The following is a 21,527-nucleotide window of genomic DNA, read 5'->3' on the forward strand; positions in this document are numbered from 1 at the left end:
TTTTGCAGTCTGAGCCCGGTGGCAGGGTAACCTTGCTGCCCACAGTGGCATGCTCCTCCCCACAGGATTCCTCAGCCAGACCTCTCCTCCACCTCAGCACGCATCACTTTGTACCCCAGTCTGCGTCCTGTGAAAACAGGGATGACTGGGTTTGGGTTCTTTTGTAACCTGTCTAACATTGAGCTTGGCACATGGCAGACATGATTAAATGTTTTTGAATGAACAAATGAGTGTCCTCAGTCCCTGGGGACCCGATGAGCATTGACAGCACTGCTCTACCAGGGAAGTCCTCTTTCCCCAGCACTTGCTCAAATTCACAGCCCCACGCTTAGCAAGAGGGGGGACTACTCTCCCCAGCTGGCAGTTTGGTAGACATATGGCTTAATCCTTCCACTATATCCCACAGCTTCTCCTGAAGACAGGCAGGATGACTGACACGAGGTTCATCCTTATTCACGGAGGAATCGGTTCTCAAGACCTGATGGGACTGGAGGTTGGCAGAGGTCATCCAAGGAAGGCACTGGTGACTTTCCCACCTTCATTCCCCAAGCAAAGAGGACAGTGTTCAGTTTGCCACTGGCCAGTTTATTACATGATTAAAGTTCAAATAAAAAAATAATAACCCAAATCTTGGCAGGGAGGCTAGAGCCAGAGTCTGCCAGCGCTGCTTCCCCGTCTCCCACCTCCCTGCCCAAGCCCAGCTCCATTAACTCAGCTTGACTCGATCAAGTTCCTCATCAAGACTCGCATCTGTGCTCCGGACATCTCTGCCGCTCCTGCTGGAGACTGAGTCCTGGGCTTCCGGCACCGGGGCTTTGGTGAGGGCCCCATACACGCCCATGGCCTGAGGAGAGGGACAGAGAGAGCGATGAGGACACGTGGCAGGGGGAACAGTCCAACACACTGACGGCTCCAAGGAAGAAGGGCGAGCTGGGGCCAGTGAACTTGGTTTTCCTTTGTCTCTCTTAAGCCTCAGTCTTAAAAGTTTTGGAGTCTGTTCTAGGAATGTTACACACTCCCTAGCGCAGGGTCACCCTCAAAATGCTAATACAGGTATCTGCCAAAAAAGAAAAAAAAAAGTATGTCTCAAGGGGTTCCCTTCCATCTGGGATGAAGGGAGTGTCTCATTCAGGGGACGCAGAGAGGTCCAGGTCTCAGGGCACTCTAAAAGTCTCTATGGTGAAAGTGATGATGGCGGCGGGACGCTCTTGGTCTCTGGCATGGGTGCTGTGCTGGGTCCTCAGGGCACTCTAACCTGAGCCACCATACTGGTGACGTCGCCGGGGTTGGAGGGCAGCAGGATGGTGTTGGAGTCCTTGGCCAGTTTAGAGAACGCGCTGACGTACTGCTCGGCCACAGTCAGTGAAGCTGCTGCATCTCCGTTCTGTGACCACAGGGAGGATAAAAATCAGAGATCACAGACTTGGAGAGGAAGGGGGGAAGAAAGTGAAGAGAAATCAGGTTCCTAGAAAGAGGACACGCAAATCACAATATAAGAGATCACAGAATGCGGCTCAATGGAACCAAAAAGGCAGGGATTTCCCCCAAGGTAGAAGAGAGAACCCCTTCCATTGCCAAGTCCCATCCGCACTGCCACCCAGGGGCCTCTCACATGTTGCGTCAGAGCTGCAGCCAGGATGCGGATAGCTTCAGCTTTAGCCTTGGCCTTGGCCAGAACTGCACTAGCCTCTCCTGAAAGAAAAAAAGAAACAGAATTTGATCTATGAGGTCAAAGCTTCTGTCCTTACCGACCTTCAAAGACCCATACCCTGTTCATCCCTCAGCCTCTACCCTCTGCTGACCTGCTGCCTGATTTATTTGTTCGGCCTTTTCTGCCTCGGAGGCCAGGATCTGTGCCTGCTTCTTTCCCTCCGCCACGTTGATGGCTGACTCTCGAGTCCCCTCAGACTCTAGAACTGTGGCCCGTTTCCGCCGCTCTGCCTCCACCTAGAAGCCCCAAGCAGTGAGAAACCAGAGTAAAACGAAGACCTGACACCGATCTGCAGTTGGACCCATTTCAGTAGGGAAGAGGGCCCAGGTTTCCCATGCAACTGGAGCCTCCTGAAGTACTCTTCCCCACTGCCCCCGGTCTCCACCTGCATCTGCATGGACTCCTTCACCCGGGGTGGTACATGGATATCCTTGATCTCATAACGGAGGCAGCGGATGCCCCAGCAGTCGGCAGCCTGGTTGATGGCATCCACGATGCTAGCATTGAGGGACTCCCGCTCCTGGAGGACAAGAGGTGGAAGCTCCATGGCCTCAACTCACTTATCAGGAGGCTGGGCGAAGAAGGTCCCGAGACTGATCCCAGAAAGGACTGAGTGCCAGGTATGAGTCTTCAAACCCTAACTCTGGCTCAGATCCCCTTACCCGGAAGACTTTGTCCAGAGAGAGTTTGCCGAGCTCTGATCTCATGGTTGTCTGAGCTAGCTGGGTGACAGCATACTCAGGGTCTTCCACACCATAGCTTGCCTGAAAGGGGCATGGAGACTGTAAGTGGCTTGGGGCAGGATTTTAGGAAGGAGAGCAACTCAGGAGCTGCAAAGGTAGATACCTTGTAGGGGTCCATGATGCGCAGGTAAAGGACTCCATCGATTTGCAGAGTTACATTGTCTGTAGGTGCGGGAGCAGGAGAGAAAGAAGGTCAGGACCCGGTTCCAATGAGCTCTTTCTCCTGCCACCATGGCCTGACGGCCTCAGAAAACCCGTCTCACCCTGCACTCCTCACCAAGTGTCACAGCAGACTGTTCAGGCACGTTGATGACAATTTCCTTGAGACTCTGCACATATCGGATCCGGTCTAACACAGGGATGAGGATATTCAAGCCCTGGGAAGAGGAGTCACAGGTCTTCAGAAGGACATGGGACTGTAGGGTTGGAGTCCAAGCTAGGCCTGGAGTGGGTAGGCAATCAGTATAGATTCTGCCCAGAAAACAGAAGACTTGGGACGACACCGACAGATAGGAAGGTAAGGGTGGGAATGTCAGGCTGGATCTCTGAAGGGAAGGGAGAATCAAGAGAACAGGAGCCAGCAGAGTAGCCTTCTCCACGCAGACAGGTGGAACTGAGAGGGTGAACAGAAAAGATTCCCAACATGGGGCCTGTGGGATGCCAGGGCAACAGGAAAAGGTGGTAAGATGGGTATGACGGTCAACAGTCTGGGCCCTGCCGGGTTTGGCCTAGGGTGTCAGAAAGCAAAGGCGAAGGCAGGCCCCGCCAAGGCCTCACCCCACCCCCCACGTCGTGAGGGAACTGGGATTCAGGCGGGCCCGTGGCGGGCGGAAGCGGCTCTCACAGGCTCCAGGATCCGGTGGAACCGGCCCATGCGCTCGACCACCCAGGCCTCCTGCTGCGGCACAAACAGGACCACGGTGTTTCGGGGCAATCCGGAGGAGGCGCGGCGCGGAGCGCGGGCACAAGCCTGGACGGAGCCCTGAAGGGAAGAAGAGGATCTGCAGAGGCCCAGCCAGCCAGGCACCCCGCCCCTCTCGGCGCCCGACCGGCAGTCAAGTCCCTAAAACCACGACCCTGACGGGTTCTCGGAGAGGGACTCATGTGAGTACCATAACCTCCGACCTCGGTTCTCGCCCCAAACTTAGAATCTGGCCCATTCCCAGTAGAAAACCCAGGTGATCTCTGGCCTGATCCTTAGAAAAGGATGCCTCACACTCACCTTCAGCAAAAGGGCCCCAGTCCCCCGCGCCGCGCGCGCCAGCATTTCCCACGGCCACAGGGACCTCCGGAACCAACGAGACGCGTAGCAGAGCGGCCGCTCTAGATGTCCGGACCTGAGCCTTTCCTCCCGTATTTCCACTCCCCCGGATGTACTTCCGGTCTGCCTCTTCCCCGCCCCCTCCCATACTCAGCCAATCAGGGTTACTTGGCAGAAGCGTGAGTCAAGTTGCTCCCGGTGAGACCCAGATCTCCGGCGCCCAAGGCCGGAGGTTCTTGTTTTCTCTGAAGAAGCCCAAGCTGCCCAACACAGTGACCAGCTGGCGGCTATTTTTCATGTGAAGGTGGCCCAGAAAAGCCTCCCAGAGTTCTTTACCCCCACTGGAGACTCAGTTTACCCTTCTGAGCGTATAATAGCCCCATCTGTCACCATAGCGACCAGGCGACTGGCGCTGTCTCCGAGCCATGGTTGCCATAGTGACATTCTCTGGTAGTCTTGCTGTGTTGTACCCAGCCTTCCCACTGGGGACTGACCCCATTCCCGTTGCCATGGCGATTGGGCCTAACATTGCCCAGTGATTGGACTGAGATTTCTCCCTCCCCTCTCTTCCCAAGGCACCATAGCTTTTTCTACCTCTACCCCGTCAGGATCTATTAGGCCAGGTTCCTTTACACACATAGGCCAGCACAAAGCCCCAACATTCAGCGTTCTCTGGAGCATGTCACCCTGCACACATCTCATGTTCTGGCACAAAGGGCTTGCATAGTCATCCTCATTTTACGTATCAGAGTGCTGAAACTCAGGAGCTAAAATCGTCAGTAGAACCTGTATAAGAATCCAGATCTACATTCAAAGTTCAGCTTTTATGGCAGAACCTTCCCCATCACGCCACCCCATTATGTGAAAAGAACTAGACCAGACCCTAAGAACCACGGGGGTCTCCCCTACACCTCCTGGCCTCACACCTGTTCCCTAGGAGAGGGCAGAGTCCCAGCTCCAGTTCGGTCCTCCCATACCCATTCCCATGTTGTCCGAAACAGAATAAGTAAGGCTTAGTTCAAGTTTCCAAACAAGAATTTATTCTTTCTTTCTTTCTTTTTTTTTCTAAAAAAAAAAAAAAAGTACCAGGTGCGATTTTTTTTTTCCTGGGTTGTTTTTTTTTTTCAAGTTTCAGCAAATGCTTGTTCCCCTCTGCCCAGCCCCAGGCATCAGAGCTAAGGCTGGGTCAGAGTCTAGACTGGGGAATGGGGTAGTTGGTAACTACATGACTGAGTTTGAGGGGTGCCCCTCACCCCAACTGAGGTAGGTGGGTCAGAATCTGGCCAGGAGGCAGGAGGCACCCTAGTCCTTGGCCCTGACTCTGCACCCTGAACACCTTCCTCAGTCAGGACCCCAAAGCAAAAAGACACAGGCAGAAGAAGGAGAGGGACAACCAGGGTCTGGAGTCCTAGATGTGTGCGCAACTGCATCACACACTCTCTCTCACGTCCGTACCCCCCCCCACACACACACACACACATACACACACACAAGTTGGCTTTCAGGAGGGGTGAGGTCAGGGAAGTGAAAGGCATTGGGAAGGACAGGGGAAGCTGAGTCTTTGGCAGGTGACTCAGTTCTTCTGGGATAACTTCTCTGCTCTCAGCTGAGGGAGAACACTTCTCCCACAGCCCCCACATCAGCCTCTTCAACTCCTGAGGTTGGAGCAATATCTGAGAGTGGGAAAGGAGGGGGGCAATGCCAATTATCAGGTTTGGGAGGTTACCAAGGCAATCCAATTTGAATAAATTATAAATTAAAAATAAATAAAATAATAAATGGCCCCTGCCCAGGACAGGGAGGCAATGCTGGCATGACTTGCCTGGGAACTTAGGACAACCTCAGGGTAGCTCCAGTTCCTCCCCACCGTCGCAGCCAGCCTGGGAAATCCAAGGGAGGGGCCGGCACGTGGAGGACCCAGAACAGGGCAGCGTGTGGTAAGGTCAGAAGCTTTAAACACCCAAATGGTCAGTTTGGGCATGAGCATGGTGAAGGCTTTAATGCAAGCCCGAGGGGTCTCTCGCCACCTCTCCACGTGTTCACTCTGTCCAGGATGGAGCAGGATGGGCAGGTCTTTGGCCCACAGGGGGTTCAGGGCATTGACAGTCAGGGCAAAGGTGAGTAACGTGGATTGTGAGGGGCCTCGGTCACAGCCTGCAGTTCGTAGGGGAGCCCTGTGTCCAATTCCAGGCTCCGGCGGGAAAAAAGCAGGCGGATGTCGCCATGCAGGCTTAAGCGGCCTGAGCGGGAGCTCCGGAACCTGGGGGAGGACAGGGTGATCGAAGTAAGACTCCAGACTGATGAGAAGTGAGGGGAGATCCTATTCAGGGAGGACATACCTGGGTGGTGGAAAAGACACCTGGGCCTCGTGCCCAGCGGCCGGGGCCCGTCCTCACCTGAGGTGCAGTAAGTAGCAGAGGAGGCGGCGGGCGGGGCCAGCGTTCCCCTCCTCACCCACGGGCACCAAAAGGAGGCGGTGGCGCAGGAAGGTCACGTGGGCAGCAGGCATGTCCGAGAAGTCAAAGGTCACGAGGAACATCTTCACCACAGTCTGGTTGGGGTTAAATAAGGTCTGCGGACAGGACAGGCAAGGTTGGTAGGGTCGAGGGGATGTTTTCCACTCCCCACTCCCACTCCCCCTCAGGGAAAACTCACCACTTGGATGGTGCCCACCTTGGGCACGCTGTAACCCTTCCTCCCCAGGGGACTCAGGTCCACGACGCCCTGGGAAGGCCAAGGAGTTATCAGTCAAGTAGGGTGTGGGAGATCGCAGACCACTCATCCATCTCCCCAGTCTCTCATCCCGGGACTTGGCCCCTGCCGCATACGAGTTCTCTCCCACTAGGCCCTGACTCTCAGGTAAGAGCATCTCAAGAATCCCTCCAGAGCAGTTCAGCTACTACCCTCCACCTGAGTGCCTTTTCCCAATAAAGTCTTTTGCATTGTCAGTTGAAAAAAAAAAAAAAGAATACCTCCTGCCTCTAACCCTTCATGCCCTTTGGGTTGGGGTCAGGTCATACCAGGAAGGGAGCCGGGGCATTTTGCTCAGAAACGTCAAAGAAGGTGACAGTGACGGGCAGCGTGACATGCTGAGGGCAGTAGGATCCACTAGCTCCGATCTCTGCTGTGAAGCCCTCAATGTGGCCAGACGGTGCAAAGCGTCCTCGCAGCAATGATTCCTGGGGTTAGGGTAGGAAAACACGTGAGAAAGATGCTATCTGTCCTCCTCATCTATCCAAGCCACGTACCACCATCCCTTCCTGCAAGACCCACCAGTCAAGGAATCCGAGGGGAGCTACCTCAAAGTTGCCCAACAGGGTACGGCTGACAGCAGGGGTCGGAACAGGGGAGGCACTGGGAGGGCTCAGCAGGCCTGGTCCCTTCCGGAGGCTTCGCAGGGAGCTCCTGGGGGAGGAGAGGACACACGAGCGGGTGGGTTGGCTTGAGGTGTTCTGGGATGTTTGCTGTTGTCCCTGGGCCCCACCTCAGGCCCGTTCCCTGAGGTCCCCTTGCCTGGGGTTGGAAAGAGAATTGCAGACTTCTGCACCATTCTCGGGGAGAAGCGCGGCACTTACAGCTTCAGGCGGCGGGCACCTCTCAGCCTCCGCCCCACGGGGCTACAGTCTGTTGGGTCCTGTGGGAAGGGAAGATTAGGTAAGGAGACTGGATGGAAGCCAGGCGCATCACAAGCTCTCACAGGAACATAGCCCAAGCCATCACCTTTCCCCACACAGATATCCATGTCAGAGCAGACCACTTCCTCTCCTGGCTTACCAGCACAGGCTCCTTGGGCCCAGGCAGCAGGTGGCTCCAGAAGGGTGTGGCTTTGGCATCAGAACTGTTGGCAGCAGGAGGGTGGCCCAGGGCTCCCCGGCGCCTCCGAGGGGCTGGCCCCTCATCCTCAGAGCTGACATCCAGGGCTTCTCCAGCAGGAAGCAGCCTTCGCTTGGTGGGGCAGGGGCCTGGAGGTCCGGGGCCAGGGGGTGTGTGCTCGGGGCTGCACCCATTGGCAGTGCCAGGGGACTCCCTAGGCCAGGGGCTGCCCCCATTGCCCACCCCAGACAGTAGGCTCTTACCCCCTATTTGTGCAAGACTGTGCAAATCAGTGTCAAGTGTGTGCAGCTGGCCTGGAGGGGCTGGCCCCAGGGACACCCCCAGGGACCCCTGTCCCCCTGGATCTGGGGAAGCCCAGTCTCTGGTGTGCAAAGTACTGCAGGAAGCATTTGATGGGGGCAAGGGGGAACTTCGGGCCCCCGAAGTCCAAGGTGAGGTGGAGCTACCTCCTTGTTCCACAACACAGAGGCCATGATGGCAGAAATGTTGGCTGGCCACGCCCAGTTTCAGCCCCAGTCCCTCTGGGCCCAAGAGCCCGACAGTGAGTGGCTCTTCAGGGGGTAGTCCCTCTCTGGCCCCTAGTCCGGGGCCTCTCTTCAGCTCCCTGGGACCCTCGGTAGGTGGGGCTGGCCGTTTCAGGGCCCTAGGAGGCTCAGAGGCACCAGCTGGAGGGGAAAAGATGGATACCTGGTAGACCCCGGGGGATGTCGCCCCCCCTGCTGGGCTGTAGCCCATGAGCAGGCCACCCTGGAGGGCCCCCTGCCTGACTGCAGGCTGCGAAGGGCCAGCCTCTGGCTCTGAGGATGGAGACGTCTCCGCTTGCACGTGGCGCATGAAGCCCTGCCTTCGGTCAGGGGGGACCCCCCCCACAGCCTTTATGCTGGGCTTGGGCTGGGGGGCCTGGGGACATCTGTGCAAGAGAAGAGAAGAAAAGATGATGAGAGGAATCCGTGAATCGTCTCCCTCCCAGATGAAATTCAGATCCTTCCCTGGACTGGAGAGGTGAGCTTGTGAGGTTCCAGGGGGGTGAAGATAACCAAACGCCCCAGATGGATTGATGGAATACAGAGGACACCCTCAAAACTGCTTAACAGGTGACCCATTTGCTCAGGTTTCTAAGTGGACCTGCTTCCCCTCCCTCTCTCTGGCACTCACCCCGATGAGGAGGCCTTAAGCCTAGCTGTGTGTTCCCTCTTCCTGGCTGATGTCTTGCTCTCCTAGCTTGCAGTCCGGTCCATGCCTGCTGCACTGGTAAGGTGACTGCCACCATTCCGTGCAGCTCCTAGGCTCAGCTGGACCCTGAGGAGAGAAAAATGGGATAAGCCTGGCATAAGCCAGGATCTCTGGAGCCAGTGGGAAGGCTGCGCTCACGGAGCATACCCCAGGACATCCTCCTCCAGTTTATAGAGGACATACTCCTTCACAGTACCCCTGCAGAGAAGAAAGCAGTAGTCTTGGGATCCAGGGCCCAAGGAGTCACAGAGTGGCAGGTCTTAGCTCACTGGAATAGGATGTGACACGTGAGGTGAGGGAGGAAGACTACTTGTCAGGGCCACCAGCTGGGGGACTCCTGCCCTGAATGAGATGGGGGATGAGAAACCCCAAGATCCAAGAGACCATGACAACTGAAAGATGGCCAAGGCAAGAATTCAACTCTCCTGCTCAAGGCCACTGCGTTGCACAACTCCTTCCCATCTACCTATCTCTAAAGGACAAATGCCACTCCATAATTCTCAGGGCAGAGGTCTTACAAAAACATCCTCCACAATCAGGGCTCCTTGGAAGGACAAGCCTCAGGCTAGCTCAAAGTGGGTCTTTCAGAATTAAACTCCCAATTGTCCCCAGCAGTCTGTCCCTTTAACAGGAAGCAACAAATCTAACCAAAAACAAGTCTAGAGGGGGCAGGGTGTGGAGGAAGCACTGCTAGAAGACACTCTCCAGGGCCTGCCCCTCCCCCAGGCTCTGCAAACTAGAGATAAGGCAGTGACAGCCAGACAGCTGGAGTGCCTCGCTACTCCTCCCCAACACATCCAACACCCCAAAACTCAAACCACTGCTTTTCTGCCAGGGTACAAAATGGTCTTCACTAACTCGTCCACCCTCAGGCGCCCGTATTGGGTAAGGGATGTCAAATCGAAGGCTGTCTTCCTTCACGGGAGAAAACACTGCACGCAGGATCAAACTTATGCTTTAGTCAGTAGCCTTTGCTGCTTGCTATCCACAAAACACTTTCCCTTTCAGGGGGAATGTCCCCTTATGCCTATCCAAATCTTACCCTTCCTCCTTGGCTAGGCCAAATGCCATCCTTGCCATAAAACTTCCTCTGGCCATCCTGGACCATAAATATCTGTGTCTTCTGAGACCTCACATGTGGCAGTGTCACTGTCTCCTGTAACCCTGCGACACTTTTGCTTGCTCTTGTAGGTAAGACTGATCATAGGGTTCTTTTTTTTTTTTTTTTCCATAGGGTTCTTGAAGATAGGTTTTACTTGAATTCTCTGCCCGACTCCAAGCACAAGGGTAGGCACATAGCAGGGCTCAGAAAAGCAGAATGCAAGCCCCAGAGATCGGGGCAGCAGACAGTGCTGAGAAGAGCTCCCAACATGAGAGAAGCAGGAGATTAATTGTATGCGGAGAATCAAGGACAACAGAAACGGGGGCAGGAGGCAGGGAAAAAGGGAAGCTTTGCATCCAGGGACTGAAAAGCTTTCCTACACCAAGTTCCCATCACTGCACACTACACTATCCTGTTTCACCAAGTTCTCATTAGGACTGGAAGCTCTAAGAAAATTCTGGTTCCCTGTGGTGGGTGGGGTGTCTGGAAAGGGCAGGATGCCAATGGAAGCATTGTCAAAGGGTACAACCTGTACTCAACTCTTCCCTCCTTGCCTCTACCCACGCTGGAGAGATTCAGGAAGGGCCTTTTCCATAGCACTCCCACCCCTAGGTCATCCCAGTTGACCTTTTCAGCCCTTGCCCTGGGGAAGCATCATGATGACATGATGCCCTACTTGACCCCAGCATGACTGGCATCTGCTCGTTACCCCAGAGCCCTCTCAGTTCCTGCCCTGCCAATGAAAAGCTCGAAGGCTCACTTCCCTGCCACCCAGCCAGGCTGGCTGCAGTCCATGGCTTCAAGCTGACTCATGGGACAGGACGTGGGGAGGGGGAGGGGCAGGATAGGCCAAATCTCACTCCGGGGAGGGGTGGGCACCAGCTGGCATCAAACAGCTGTGCCAGGCTGAGGCTGGCAAGGACTACAGCTCCCAACATGCCAAGGGAGCTGGGCCAGCAAAAACAACAAGTCCCAGAATACCATGGGGTCTGTACATTCAGACACCTGCTAGGCCTGGGAGGTGGGATAGGCGGGTGTTGAGCTCCCAGGCTTACCCTCCCTTTCCCTTCAGTATTAAAGATATCCATTTCTACCCTGACCAAGGAAGGTGGCAAGAAGAATTCCTCTCCATGTGCTTTCCGCCTTCACCCAGTTCAGAAAGAACTGCTACCAGCTGCTCTACATTTTGTCCCCACAGGCGTCTACACAAACTAGGGAGGCCATTCCCAAGGACCACTACTGTGGGTAGGTAGGTTAGCCTCTGCTATCTCACCAACCCCTTGCCTCTGGCCTAGAGCTCTCCACCCTTCCTGGAGAGGAAGCAAATCTTAGCACCTCCTCCAAAATGAGCCCAGGAGACTCACCGCAGCACCCGGGCTCTAAGACTCCTTGTTCTGACCGATCCCCCACCTCCTGTTTAGCCTCCCAGGTCCTGCCTCACCTTTCTCCTCCTCACAAGGAGGAGGAGGAGTAGGGAAGGGACAGGCCCCCTTCCCTACTGGAGCTTCGGAGATTTGCTATTTCCCCCTACCGCAAACTCACCCCGTTCCCAAATTGGCTCCGCCGCGGCGCCGCTGCTCCGGGCCTTTCCGTCCAGTCCCGGTCCCTCCCCTCGAATGCCCGGTCTTCCCCGCCTCGGGCCCCCAACCCAGACAAAGGGTGGCTCAGGCTGAGTCCTGCTCTGCTAGGTTCTTCTCCGTTCGGTTTCGTGGGCAACACTAGCGGGCCCTGGCGCCCGCAGCCCCCAAGCCGCTGCCGCGCCCCTCCCCGCGACTGTCCCTCCCCGTGGCCGCCCCGGCTCCGCGAAGCCGACTCCGCTGCCCCTCTGACTCACAGGCCATTTCCTACCAGCTGATGGGGCAGCCCGCCCCGCCCAGCTCCCCTCACACCCCCGCTGCCGCCTTCGCGGCCGCCACGCCCCCCTCAAGCTACGCCCCCATCGCAGCGACCATGATCATTGGCCTAAAGGAGGCCAGCCTCCACACGACCTCAAGTGTGAGGCACGCCCCCTTCAAAAGGTGCCTGTCCATTGGCCCACAAGGGGGCAGGCCTACCTAGGGTTGCCCCGCCCATCTCCTTAACCCCTCAACTGCTCGCGTCCAAAGCAGCTCTCAGCCCTGCCTTTTAACCCTTTCAAAGACGTAGGCTTCCCACTTCTCACCGCGCCCTTCCACTTCAGAGGAAGGTTAATAGGACGGCCTAGGGCGTTCATAGACAAAGTTCGACAATCCCCAAAGTCAGCTTGCTCTTCCAACACTAGATTCCAAATATCCCCATTCCCATCATCTCTCCGTGCCTTGCAAACCAAAGACCCCAGGGCTGTTGAAGCTCAAGAAGCTTCCTTCGTGCCAGGATAAAAGGGTCTTGAAGTGGGATCTCATCTCCTTCCATTGAGAAATGGTATTCTTCCTTCTTTTACTCTATATTGATGTTGTTTTGCCTACATTAGAGGGCTTCAAGGGCTCCTGAGATAGGGATACATTTTAATTCAGGAACCTAGACATCATTCTTTATGTCTTTAATCTTTCATTGTGAGATCAGACTGCTTCAGTCTTTCTGCCAGTACTCTTTCTATTCATAAGCCCCTGTTCAAGGAGGCAGAGCACCCAGGGAAAGTGGGATCGGAAGGCTTCTGCCCAGAGTAGGGGGAAATATGCCCAACTCTTGTGACAGAGCTCACCCCCATGACTCACAACTCCCTCGAAACTCCCCACCCTCCTCCTGAGTCACTGGGCCCCAAGCCCAGCTTAGACCCAACCAAATTAAGTGGCAGCAGAACCAGCATTCCTGATTCTTATTCTGTTATTACTGTAGCTCGCCAGGCTCCTCTGTCCATTGGATTCTCCAGGCAAGAATACTGGAGTGGATGGCCATGCTCTCCTCCAGGGTATCTTCCCAACCCAGGGATCGAACCTGCATCTCTTACCGTCTCTCCTGCATCAGCAGGCAGGTTCTTTACCACTAGCGCCACATGGGAAGCCCTATTCTTTAAATGACCAGGATGGAAACCTTTGCAAGGATTAGACATTAAAAGACACTTTTTAGAGGGGCTGATCTATGGGCAAGCTAAGAAAAGAAACAGTCCTGTCTACTTTTCCCTCTGCACTTGTGAAGTCAGACAATTTGGAACTTACGAGGTTGCTAAGACTGGGGTCTTCCATAGAAAAAAGAGGCAAACACCAGAGCCAAAAAAGGGAAGACCCAAACTGAGGCCCTGGAGAACTGGCATCAGGCAGGGCATGCTCCCTGGCTGTACCTTTGGAAGAGCGGAGTGAATTCTTTTGTAGTTCAGAAGCCACCAGAGCCCCAAGGTCCTTGTTCCAACCTTGCCTGTAGTGCAGGCCCTAAGGGCCCTGAAGTTGTCACCGGACAGTAGAAGGAGGCTCTCCTCCCCTGCCTCCTCCCTATGCCCTAGACTTAGGGAGCACAAACGAGTAACAGTTCCTCTAGCTTCCTTTCTCTTCACCTCAAACCGGGGGAAAACCCTGAAAAAGAAGTTGCCATGGGCTGACTTCCTTGCTGGTTCCCTAATGCTAAGGAGCAGGATTTACGGAATTTTCAACACCCTGAACAAAGTTGCAGAGTACCAATCTAAAAGCCTACCTACCTTAGTAAAAGCTTACTGGGAAGACAGGTAGACACACAACACTGTAGGAATGAAATAATCCCTCGGTGACCCCACCTTGTTCTATCTAACTGCCAAGACCACAGGCCCAGACCTTAGTCATCTGCAAAAGTCTAGGGGCAGTAGTTCAGGGGAAGGATCAAAGACGTTCTAGGCCTCAGGGTGCTCTGGGAGAGCAAGCGGCATTGTACAGTCAAGAAGCTTTACCTAGCTGTCTGAAATTCTTACTCTGCTTTATTTTTTTCATAGCAGTTATCACCAGCTGGCACTTCGCTTCCTCTTTCCCCCTCCCTCTCCTTTCTCTCCTCCTGCAGCCACACACACATTTCTTTCTCCCTGGGTTAGAATACAAGCTCCAGGAGAGCTGCAACTCTGTTGTATTCATGCTAGTACTCCCAGAATCAGTATCAGTGCCTGGGACATAATAGGTGCTCAATAAATGTTGGCTCAGAGAAACATTGACCCCTGGGCTGAGTGAAGAGCAATCAGAAGACCTGGATCCTAATGCCTGGTCTTTCACTGTGAGACGTGGAGAAAATATCAGTCCCTTCTCTCCTAAAATCTGTAAAATGAGTTTGTATAAAAATGACCACTGAAGGCCTCTAGACCTCTGATCTCATGCTGCTATCATCCTAATGGCTATTGTTCACTCTTACCCATTTTCAGAGGATGGGTCCAGGAATCTGGATGCCCTGCTGCTTGTACGGAAGCAGAAAGTCTATATACTCCAGCCTCTGCATAGCAAACCAATGCCCTTTCTCTTCATGCCCCACCCACTCAAACAAATGCCTCAGTCTTGAGGAAGCTGGAGAGAGTCCGCCCTAAGCCCGCCTCTCAGAGAGACAATCTGGGAAGCTGTGTTGCCATAGCAATCAGCTCCTCCTCAAAAGGCTTCAGCCTGCCCTTCTTTACCCCACCCTACCCCACGGCTTTGTCTGGCTTCGGCACCCCCTCCCTCCCCAGCCCGTCTCTCAGCCCGGGGAGACTGGCTTGGGGCCCCTTCCAGCAACACTGTCACTCTCATTCAGCCACCGTGTGGAAAGCAGGGCTTTCTCACCCTCTTGCAGCCTGCCCAGGGGCAAAAAGAACTCTGGCACAACATCAAGTCCCCTCAGGGAATCAGAGACTAGGCCCTAGTCTGGTTCAGATGGACAGATTCCAAGCCAGGAGGCTGGGGAGCCATTCCCTGTCCCTCCCCCAGTGGAGACTGGAACCTCCCTTCCCAGTTCAGCCAACAATAGTCGCTCACCTCTCAAAGCATGCATCGCAGACCCTCAGTACTTTTCATCATTTCCCTCTCCCACAGAAGCCCAGAATTTTTGAGGGAATTAGGGTTCCCTACCCAGGAGAAGGAAAAGTGTGCAGAAATCAGTTTGTGACAAGTGGTAAAAATGTGTCTACCACTCACTTGGGGGCTGCTGGGAGAGCCCTTGGTAGTAGTGAGGGTGAGGTCTGGGCCTTGCAGCTGGTTACCTAGGTCTCTGGGCACTGAGTACAAAGTCTGGGGCAGGGCACAGCTCCGGGACAGGCAAGGACCAGGCCAGGCCCCAGGCGAGGAAGGAAGTGGGGAATGAGCACACCCAGAGCAGAAGGGCAGGGCAAAGCGGGGGAGGAGGGGAAAGACAGGGACTAAGGCAAGCTTCTAGGAGGAACAGGAACCAGTGAGGGGTTACCCGGAACCTAAGAGGGGAGGGTCCCCAGGGACACCAGCTAAGGGAAAAATATCCCAGTCTCAGCCAGACAGATCCAAAGCCGACTGAGACAGTCACTCAAGCTCTAGTAGCAAGTGGGGCCTGCATCCTCTCTGAATGCTCAGGCCTGAAGGTGGAGTTAGGAGCTGAGGAGCCAGGAACAGTACAGACTGGCTTCTTCACCCCACTAATCCCATCACTCTTATCCCCGAGACACAGTACAGAAACCTCTTCCTGGAGTCTCTACAAAGCCTCCAGACTTTCCCAAGGCCCTAGGGGTTCTTCCCTCCTCAGCTGGGGCCTGCAGCCCCTTCCCCTCGACACAGTGCCCACAGCCCCCATACCTTCTTCCTCCACACAGTCCCTCCCACACTCTGGACCACCAGCCCATCTCCATCCACAACGCCCCCTCCACTCTCCCCCTGAAGCGCCTTCATATCCCCTCCCCCTCAAGTATCATCTCCAACGCTTCACTTCAGCTCACCCCTCACATTGTACTTCCCAGCCTCACAAAGCACTCCCGCCCTTCCCCCACAAGGGTACCGGAGAATGCACCTCTTAGCCCAAACACTGAGCCCCCTCCTCTTCTCCCAGCTGTTTCACTCCACCCCCACCCCAGCATTTCTCCAGATCTTCTCCCTCCCTGCCGTGATCCTCCCTCCTCACGTCTAGCCAAGCGCACCCCCGTACTTGTCCATTCTTCCAGGCGCCCCCGCCCCACACCTGTAGTTCCGTGAGTCCCGTGGCAACCGGGGAGGTAGTGGATGGGAGCAGTTACATAGCTGCCCTAGCTGCAGCCTCGGCCTGCAAACCTCGCCCCTTGGGTCCGAGCCCCGCCCCCGCAACGACACGACCCACCCTCTCCGTGGTCCCACCTCCCACCTTCCCCGGGCTCGTCCCCTTTCCCAGTTTCTTTAATTCCTGGGGCTCCTCCCCTGTAATTCAGGTCCTGCCCTTCCTGGCTCCGCCCCTTCTTGTCTTGGCGTCTCCACATTGAACCTCTGCTCGTCTCTCGTCCCACCCCGGTCCCCGCCCCACCCTTGGTCCCCGCCCCCTCCTGGTCCTCGCCTTTCACTCGGATCCGCCCCCTCGGATTCCAGGCTGGCAGAACCGGTGCCAGGCTCGCTTCCACAGCTAGCCCCCTCCCATCTCGGAGCCTCTCCTCCCCCCGCCCCTCCTCTGGCTGGCCTCACCCCGGCGCTGGCGCGGCAGCCCGGAGCCGCTGGTTTTGATTGGCGGCGGTGGCCCCAGTGGATGGCGGAGGAGGCAAAGTGACGGCTGCAGGTCGCCTGAGGGCCCACCCCGGCCACGTGCGGCTTCTGTGATGACAGGTCTGAGGGGGCGGGGCCTCAGCCCGCAGGGCGCTGGCCCGGGCTGACCGGATCCGGCTGGAGCTGGGGAGCCAGAACCTGCGCCAGAGCGCTCGCTTGCGGGCGCCCGAACCTGGTTGGAGCCCTCCCAGGCTTTCTAGCTGGTGCGAGCTGCCTGCGGAACTTGAGCCTCTCAGTGAAGGCGTCTGGGTTAGCGCGCGTGTTTGCCCTAGTGGGGGAGATCTGTAGGGTTTGCAGAGTAGTGCAAAAAGCTTCAGAATTCTGTGAAAATGCGGAAATCTGGTTGGCGGGAGCCTCAAATCTGTGAGGAAGTGCAGTTTCTGTTACCTACGGCGAGCAGCAGACAGGCAGGAAGAGTTACGTCTGTAGCTGTGAGGTAGGTCAGCGAGAAGTCTGTGAACTTCATGAGCCAAAGCAGAGCCTTTGCTTTGTCTAAGTGTCGACTGGACTGTGTGACTGTCACACACGTTCTGTAATTTAATTAGCGCTTGAGTCTTCCACTTCCCGGGAGCCCCATGAGTTCCCAAGGTATGTCCAGGGGAGGGCGACGCTTACGAGCTACCGGTAGATGGCAGCACAAGTCCCTTGCAGAGCTGAGTGGCTCTAGTGAGCTTCTCGATGGAGCCGGAGGTATTGGTGGCTGTGTGATGGACTGGACCTAGTAAAGTTCTCTCAAAGTCTCAGATTCTTTAGATCTCTGTGACTTTCTTTCTGTGAGTAGTTAACTGTGAGGCGAGCAGAAGTAACGTAACTTAGATTAGGAGGAGGCCTTCCTACTATCAGGTAGCTTTCGCTTAACAATGACCACTGTTTGCCAATTAGGACCAATTAGCTTTCACCGATGTTTGCCAATTAGGAAATTAGGAACGGGGTGGAAACCCCCAGGAAAGTCCCGCCTGCGCGAAAGTATTGACCAATGAAATTGTTTTGCAAACGTGTAACCAATCCGCTTCTCACTCTATAACAGCTTGGGCTCGGGGCTCTCTGACCCGCACTACTGAGTTGGTTGCGGCAGGGAGTCCTGACTCGAATCAGTAATAAACTTCCCTTCCTGCGAGTTGCATTGTCTCGGAAGCCTTCTCTCTTCCCACGCGGGGATTCGGACATCGGGCATAACATTTGGGGGCTCGTTCGGGATCTCTTTACCGGGGGAAGAGAACACTTCCAGGACAGAAGGGAAGGATAGATAATAGCACCGGTGCTCAGGAAAACTCAGGGGGCCCGAAAACCCAGCGCTGTGTTGTCAGCTGTCCGTGTGTTTGTCTTTGGTGTGTGTGCCGGCATTGTCTCAGGACAGGAAGCCCAGAGTAATTCCGGGGCCCTGCTGTAAAGCAGGGGAGGTATCTGGCACAGGGAAAGTCCAGAGTAATTCCGGGGCCCTGCTGTAAAGCAAGGGGAGGTATCTGGCACAGGGAAAGTCCAGAGTAATTCCGGGGCCCTGCTGTAAAGCAAGGGGAGGTATCTGGCACAGGGAAAGTCCAGAGTAATTCCGGGGCCCTGCTGTAAAGCAAGGGGAGGTATCTGGCACAGGAGAAAGCTTTCTCTAGCCGGCGTAAGGCCGAGGCCAGCGAGCGCGCTGGAAGGCAGCCGGCTCTGTGGGAAGGAGAGTTCCTCTCCTGATCCCGAGTCTGGTCTGGTCAGGGGGCCCGAAACTGTGTTGTCGGCCGACGTTTGTCTATCTGTGTGTTTGTCTTCGGCTCTCCGTGTTTGTCCGTGTTTGTGTGTGTGCCGGCATTGTCTCTGGTTTTTAATTAGACTCTTTTCAGGCAGGAGTTTCAGTGAACAGGCGAATGGTTGTGGGGCAATTGATGAGTCCCGGCCAGGGCTACACTCTGGCGGACTCTGAAGGCCCTACAATAAGTGAGCCTCAGTAACTAGAGCCCAACCAGGTGAAACTCTCCTTTCACTACGATTGTCAGCAGCTGTTGCAGGAGCGAATTCTGGCAGAAGCGCGGAAACGGGTCCCAGGGGTCAACGGGAGGCCAACCGCCCAGCCTCATCTCGTGGACGAGGGGTTTCTTCTGTTGCGGTCTAACTGGGATATGGCAGGCCTGTGGGCCACAGCAAGAAAGCTGACTTCAGGCTCCCTCGCCCTCCTCCCCCTGAGATGCCAGAGTCTCTGAAGAAGAAGCTTGGGTATGGACTGAATATAAAATACAACTGAACGAGAGATAATCCAGGCTTGCAAAGCGTGCCAGCTGATGAGGACAGGGAAAAAGCAGCACACGGGAACGAGGTACCGAGGGGAAGAGCCAGGGCAACACTGGGAGATAGATTTCACTGAGGAAAGGCCAGGCAAGTATGGGTACCGCTATCTGTTGGTTCTGGTAGATACCTTCTCGGGGTGGGTGGAAGCCTTCCCCGCTAAGGGAGAGACAGCAATAGTGGTTGCTAAAAAGATCTTAGAGGAGATAGTGCTTAGGTACGGGCTGCCGGTGACTATGGGCTCTGATAATGGACCTGCCTTTGTGAGCCAGACTGTACAAGGGCTGGCCCAAGCTCTGGGGACGAAATGGATATTGTGAATATAATCCCCAGAGCTCAGGACAGGTTGAGAGAACAAAGTTGGCAATAGAGACTGGCGGGGACTGGGTGACCCTCCTTCCCTTCGCACTCTTTCGGGCACGTAACACCCCTTATAAGCTGCCCTTTTGAGATTCTGTATGGAAGACCCCTCCTGTGTGTATTATGGAAAGGCCCTTATGTTCTCCTTACTACTCCTACTGCTATAAAGGTCGACGGGATTGGACCTTGGGTTCACTGCAATCACGTGCGGCAAGCCACACCGGAAGAACAGGAGCAGAATGGAAGGCGAGACCTCACCCGTCAAATCCTTTGACTTGTCTGCTGGGAGGTCTCCTAATTCTCCTGCTGATTATTACAGGAGCTGAAGCTGTGTAACCTCTTGTGATGGGCCCCGGGAATGGGACGTAGGAAACAGAGATTTGGTAGACCTGAGTGTGGCGCAACCCGCAGGGCCAAGTACCTCAGATATGGGTGAATCAAGCTTTACTATCTCTGCAAGGCCAAGGGCTTTCCAACGAGCTGCTGTAGATGACTTGATTTTTCTCCAACAGGGTAGGGTCTGCGAGGTTTCTATGCAGACCATCCTTGTCTGAGGTGGTCTTCATTAGAAAGAGAACGGGAAGCCCAGCAGAGATGGTTTGAGTCTTGTTTTCAACTACCTTAATTTCCACCCTCCTGGGTCCACTTATAGTGTCAGTGGCCCAAGATGGAAAAGAGGAAGATTCCTCTACTTGAACAACAGACAGGGGGGAATGTGAGGCGAGCAGAAGTGACGTCACTTAGATTAGGAGGAGGCCTTCCTACTGTCAGGTAGCTTTCGCTTAACAATGACCACTGTTTGCCAATTAGGACCAATTAGCTTTCACCGATGTTTGCCAATTAGGAAATTAGGAACGGGGCGGAAACCCCCAGGAAAGTCCCGCCTGCGCGAAAGTATTGACCAATGAAATTGTTTTGCAAACGTGTAACCAATCCGCTTCTCACTCTATAACAGCTTGGGCTCGGGGCTCTCTGACCCGCACTACTGAGTTGGTTGCGGCAGGGAGTCCTGACTCGAATCAGTAATAAACTTCCCTTCCTGCGAGTTGCATTGTCTCGGAAGCCTTCTCTCTTCCCACGCGGGGATTCGGACATCGGGCATAATATTAACAAGCGGCTTTACTAAACACCAATGGTGCGCTAGGCAAAATGAAAAAAGAAAAAAAAAATTTTCTGCCCTTACAGAACTGCTCAGATTGTCTTTCTAATACTTCTATAATGCTATAGAGGGTAAAATTGGAAGGGTTTTGTGTAGTGAAAAAGGCTCAAATTTGAAGGCATTTGGTTTGGTAAGGATTCTATACTAGCTGTATTGGGCAGATTACTTGATTACTAGCTAAATTTGGGTAAATTAATTGATTTTAAAAAATAAACTTTTTAAAAAGGTTTTTATTATCGGGATCATTTTAAAAGTCTTTATTGAATTTGTTATAATATTGTTTTTGTTTTATGTTTTTGATGTTTTGGTGGGAGGCATTGGAATCTTAGCTCCCCACCAGGAATCCAACCCACACCCCTTGCATTGAAAGGCTAACCACAGCCACTGGACCACCAGGAAAATCCCTAAAAATAAACTTTTAATTTTGGAATAGTTTTAGGTTTACAGAAAATTTGTGAAGATAATACAGAAAGTTTCTGTGGACCCCACACTCAATTCTCCACTTTGTTCTCCACAATTGTTTAATAACATCTTACATTAGTATGGTATATTGCTATAATTAATTAATCAATATTGCTATATTATATATATCAATGCGTGTATATATGTATTTAGTATACATCCTAAAGGAGATCAGTCCTGGGTGTTCATTGGAAGGACTGATGTTGAAGCTGAAACGCCAATATTTTGGCCACCTGATGCAAAGAGCTGACTCATTAGAAAAGACCCTGATGCTGGGAAAGATTGAAGGCAGGAGGAGAAGGGGACGACAGAGGATGAGATGGTTAGATGGCATCATGGACTCAATGGACATGAGTTTGGGTAAACTCCAGGAGTTGGTGATGGACAGGGAGGCCTGGCGTGCTGCAGTCCGTGGGGATGCCAAGAGTCTGACACAACTGAGCAACTGAACCTAACTGATACATTATCATTAAAGTCCATACTTTATTCTGATTTCCTTCGTTTCTACCTAATGTCCCATCCAGGATAGCACATTAGGTTTAGTCTTCATGTCTCCTTAAACTCCTCTTGGCGTTGATATTTTCTCAGACTTCCTTGTTCTTGATGATCTGGACAATTTTATAGAGTACTGATCAGATATTTCAGATATTTTGTAGAATGTCTTTCAGCTGGAATTTGTTTGATGTTTTTCTAATGAATCTATTGCAAATCCATTTTCCCATTCTGTAGCTTGCCTTACTCCACTTATTCTCTTAGTGGAGTCTTTCAATGTGCAGCGGTTCTTTAACCTGTCAAGTTTACATCTTTTTG

General features: G+C 53.9%; 2 protein-coding genes across 5 annotated transcripts; both read right to left on the bottom strand.

Annotated features, from left to right (window-relative positions):
• Window positions 1-564: 564 nt before the first annotated feature.
• On the bottom strand, window positions 565-3,809 carry STOML2 (stomatin like 2). The gene is made up of 10 exons (XM_065907933.1): window positions 3,677-3,809; window positions 3,299-3,436; window positions 2,732-2,831; window positions 2,558-2,616; window positions 2,374-2,475; window positions 2,097-2,231; window positions 1,803-1,947; window positions 1,613-1,692; window positions 1,256-1,384; window positions 565-844 (listed from the first exon to the last, which is right to left on the bottom strand). Exons 1-10 carry the CDS (start codon window positions 3,719-3,721, stop codon window positions 707-709), a joined length of 1,071 nt encoding a protein of 356 aa, XP_065764005.1. The 5' UTR covers window positions 3,722-3,809; the 3' UTR covers window positions 565-706.
• A 949-nt stretch (window positions 3,810-4,758) lies between these two features.
• On the bottom strand, window positions 4,759-16,038 carry ATOSB (atos homolog B). 4 transcript variants are annotated; one of them, XR_010659530.1, is made up of 10 exons: window positions 11,427-11,663; window positions 8,705-8,848; window positions 7,490-8,459; window positions 7,291-7,349; window positions 7,015-7,120; window positions 6,736-6,894; window positions 6,371-6,439; window positions 6,112-6,287; window positions 5,538-5,975; window positions 4,759-5,388 (listed from the first exon to the last, which is right to left on the bottom strand). XR_010659530.1 is itself a non-coding variant. In XM_065908279.1 (9 exons), the coding sequence occupies exons 3-9, from the start codon at window positions 8,381-8,383 to the stop codon at window positions 5,822-5,824; spliced, it is 1,617 nt and encodes a 538-aa protein (XP_065764351.1). In that variant the 5' UTR covers window positions 8,384-8,459; window positions 8,705-8,848; window positions 15,924-16,038; the 3' UTR covers window positions 4,761-5,821. The 4 variants fall into 4 exon arrangements, 3 of the variants coding, with proteins under 3 accessions (XP_065764351.1, XP_065764352.1, XP_065764350.1); XM_065908279.1 differs by lacking the exon at window positions 11,427-11,663 and adding an exon at window positions 15,924-16,038 and having other exon boundaries at window positions 4,761-5,975; XM_065908280.1 differs by lacking the exon at window positions 11,427-11,663 and adding an exon at window positions 15,883-15,993 and having other exon boundaries at window positions 4,761-5,975.
• Window positions 16,039-21,527: the final 5,489 nt, after the last annotated feature.

This window comes from Muntiacus reevesi, chromosome 17, assembly GCF_963930625.1.
Source record: "Muntiacus reevesi chromosome 17, mMunRee1.1, whole genome shotgun sequence".
NCBI classification, from domain to species: Eukaryota; Metazoa; Chordata; class Mammalia; order Artiodactyla; family Cervidae; genus Muntiacus; species Muntiacus reevesi.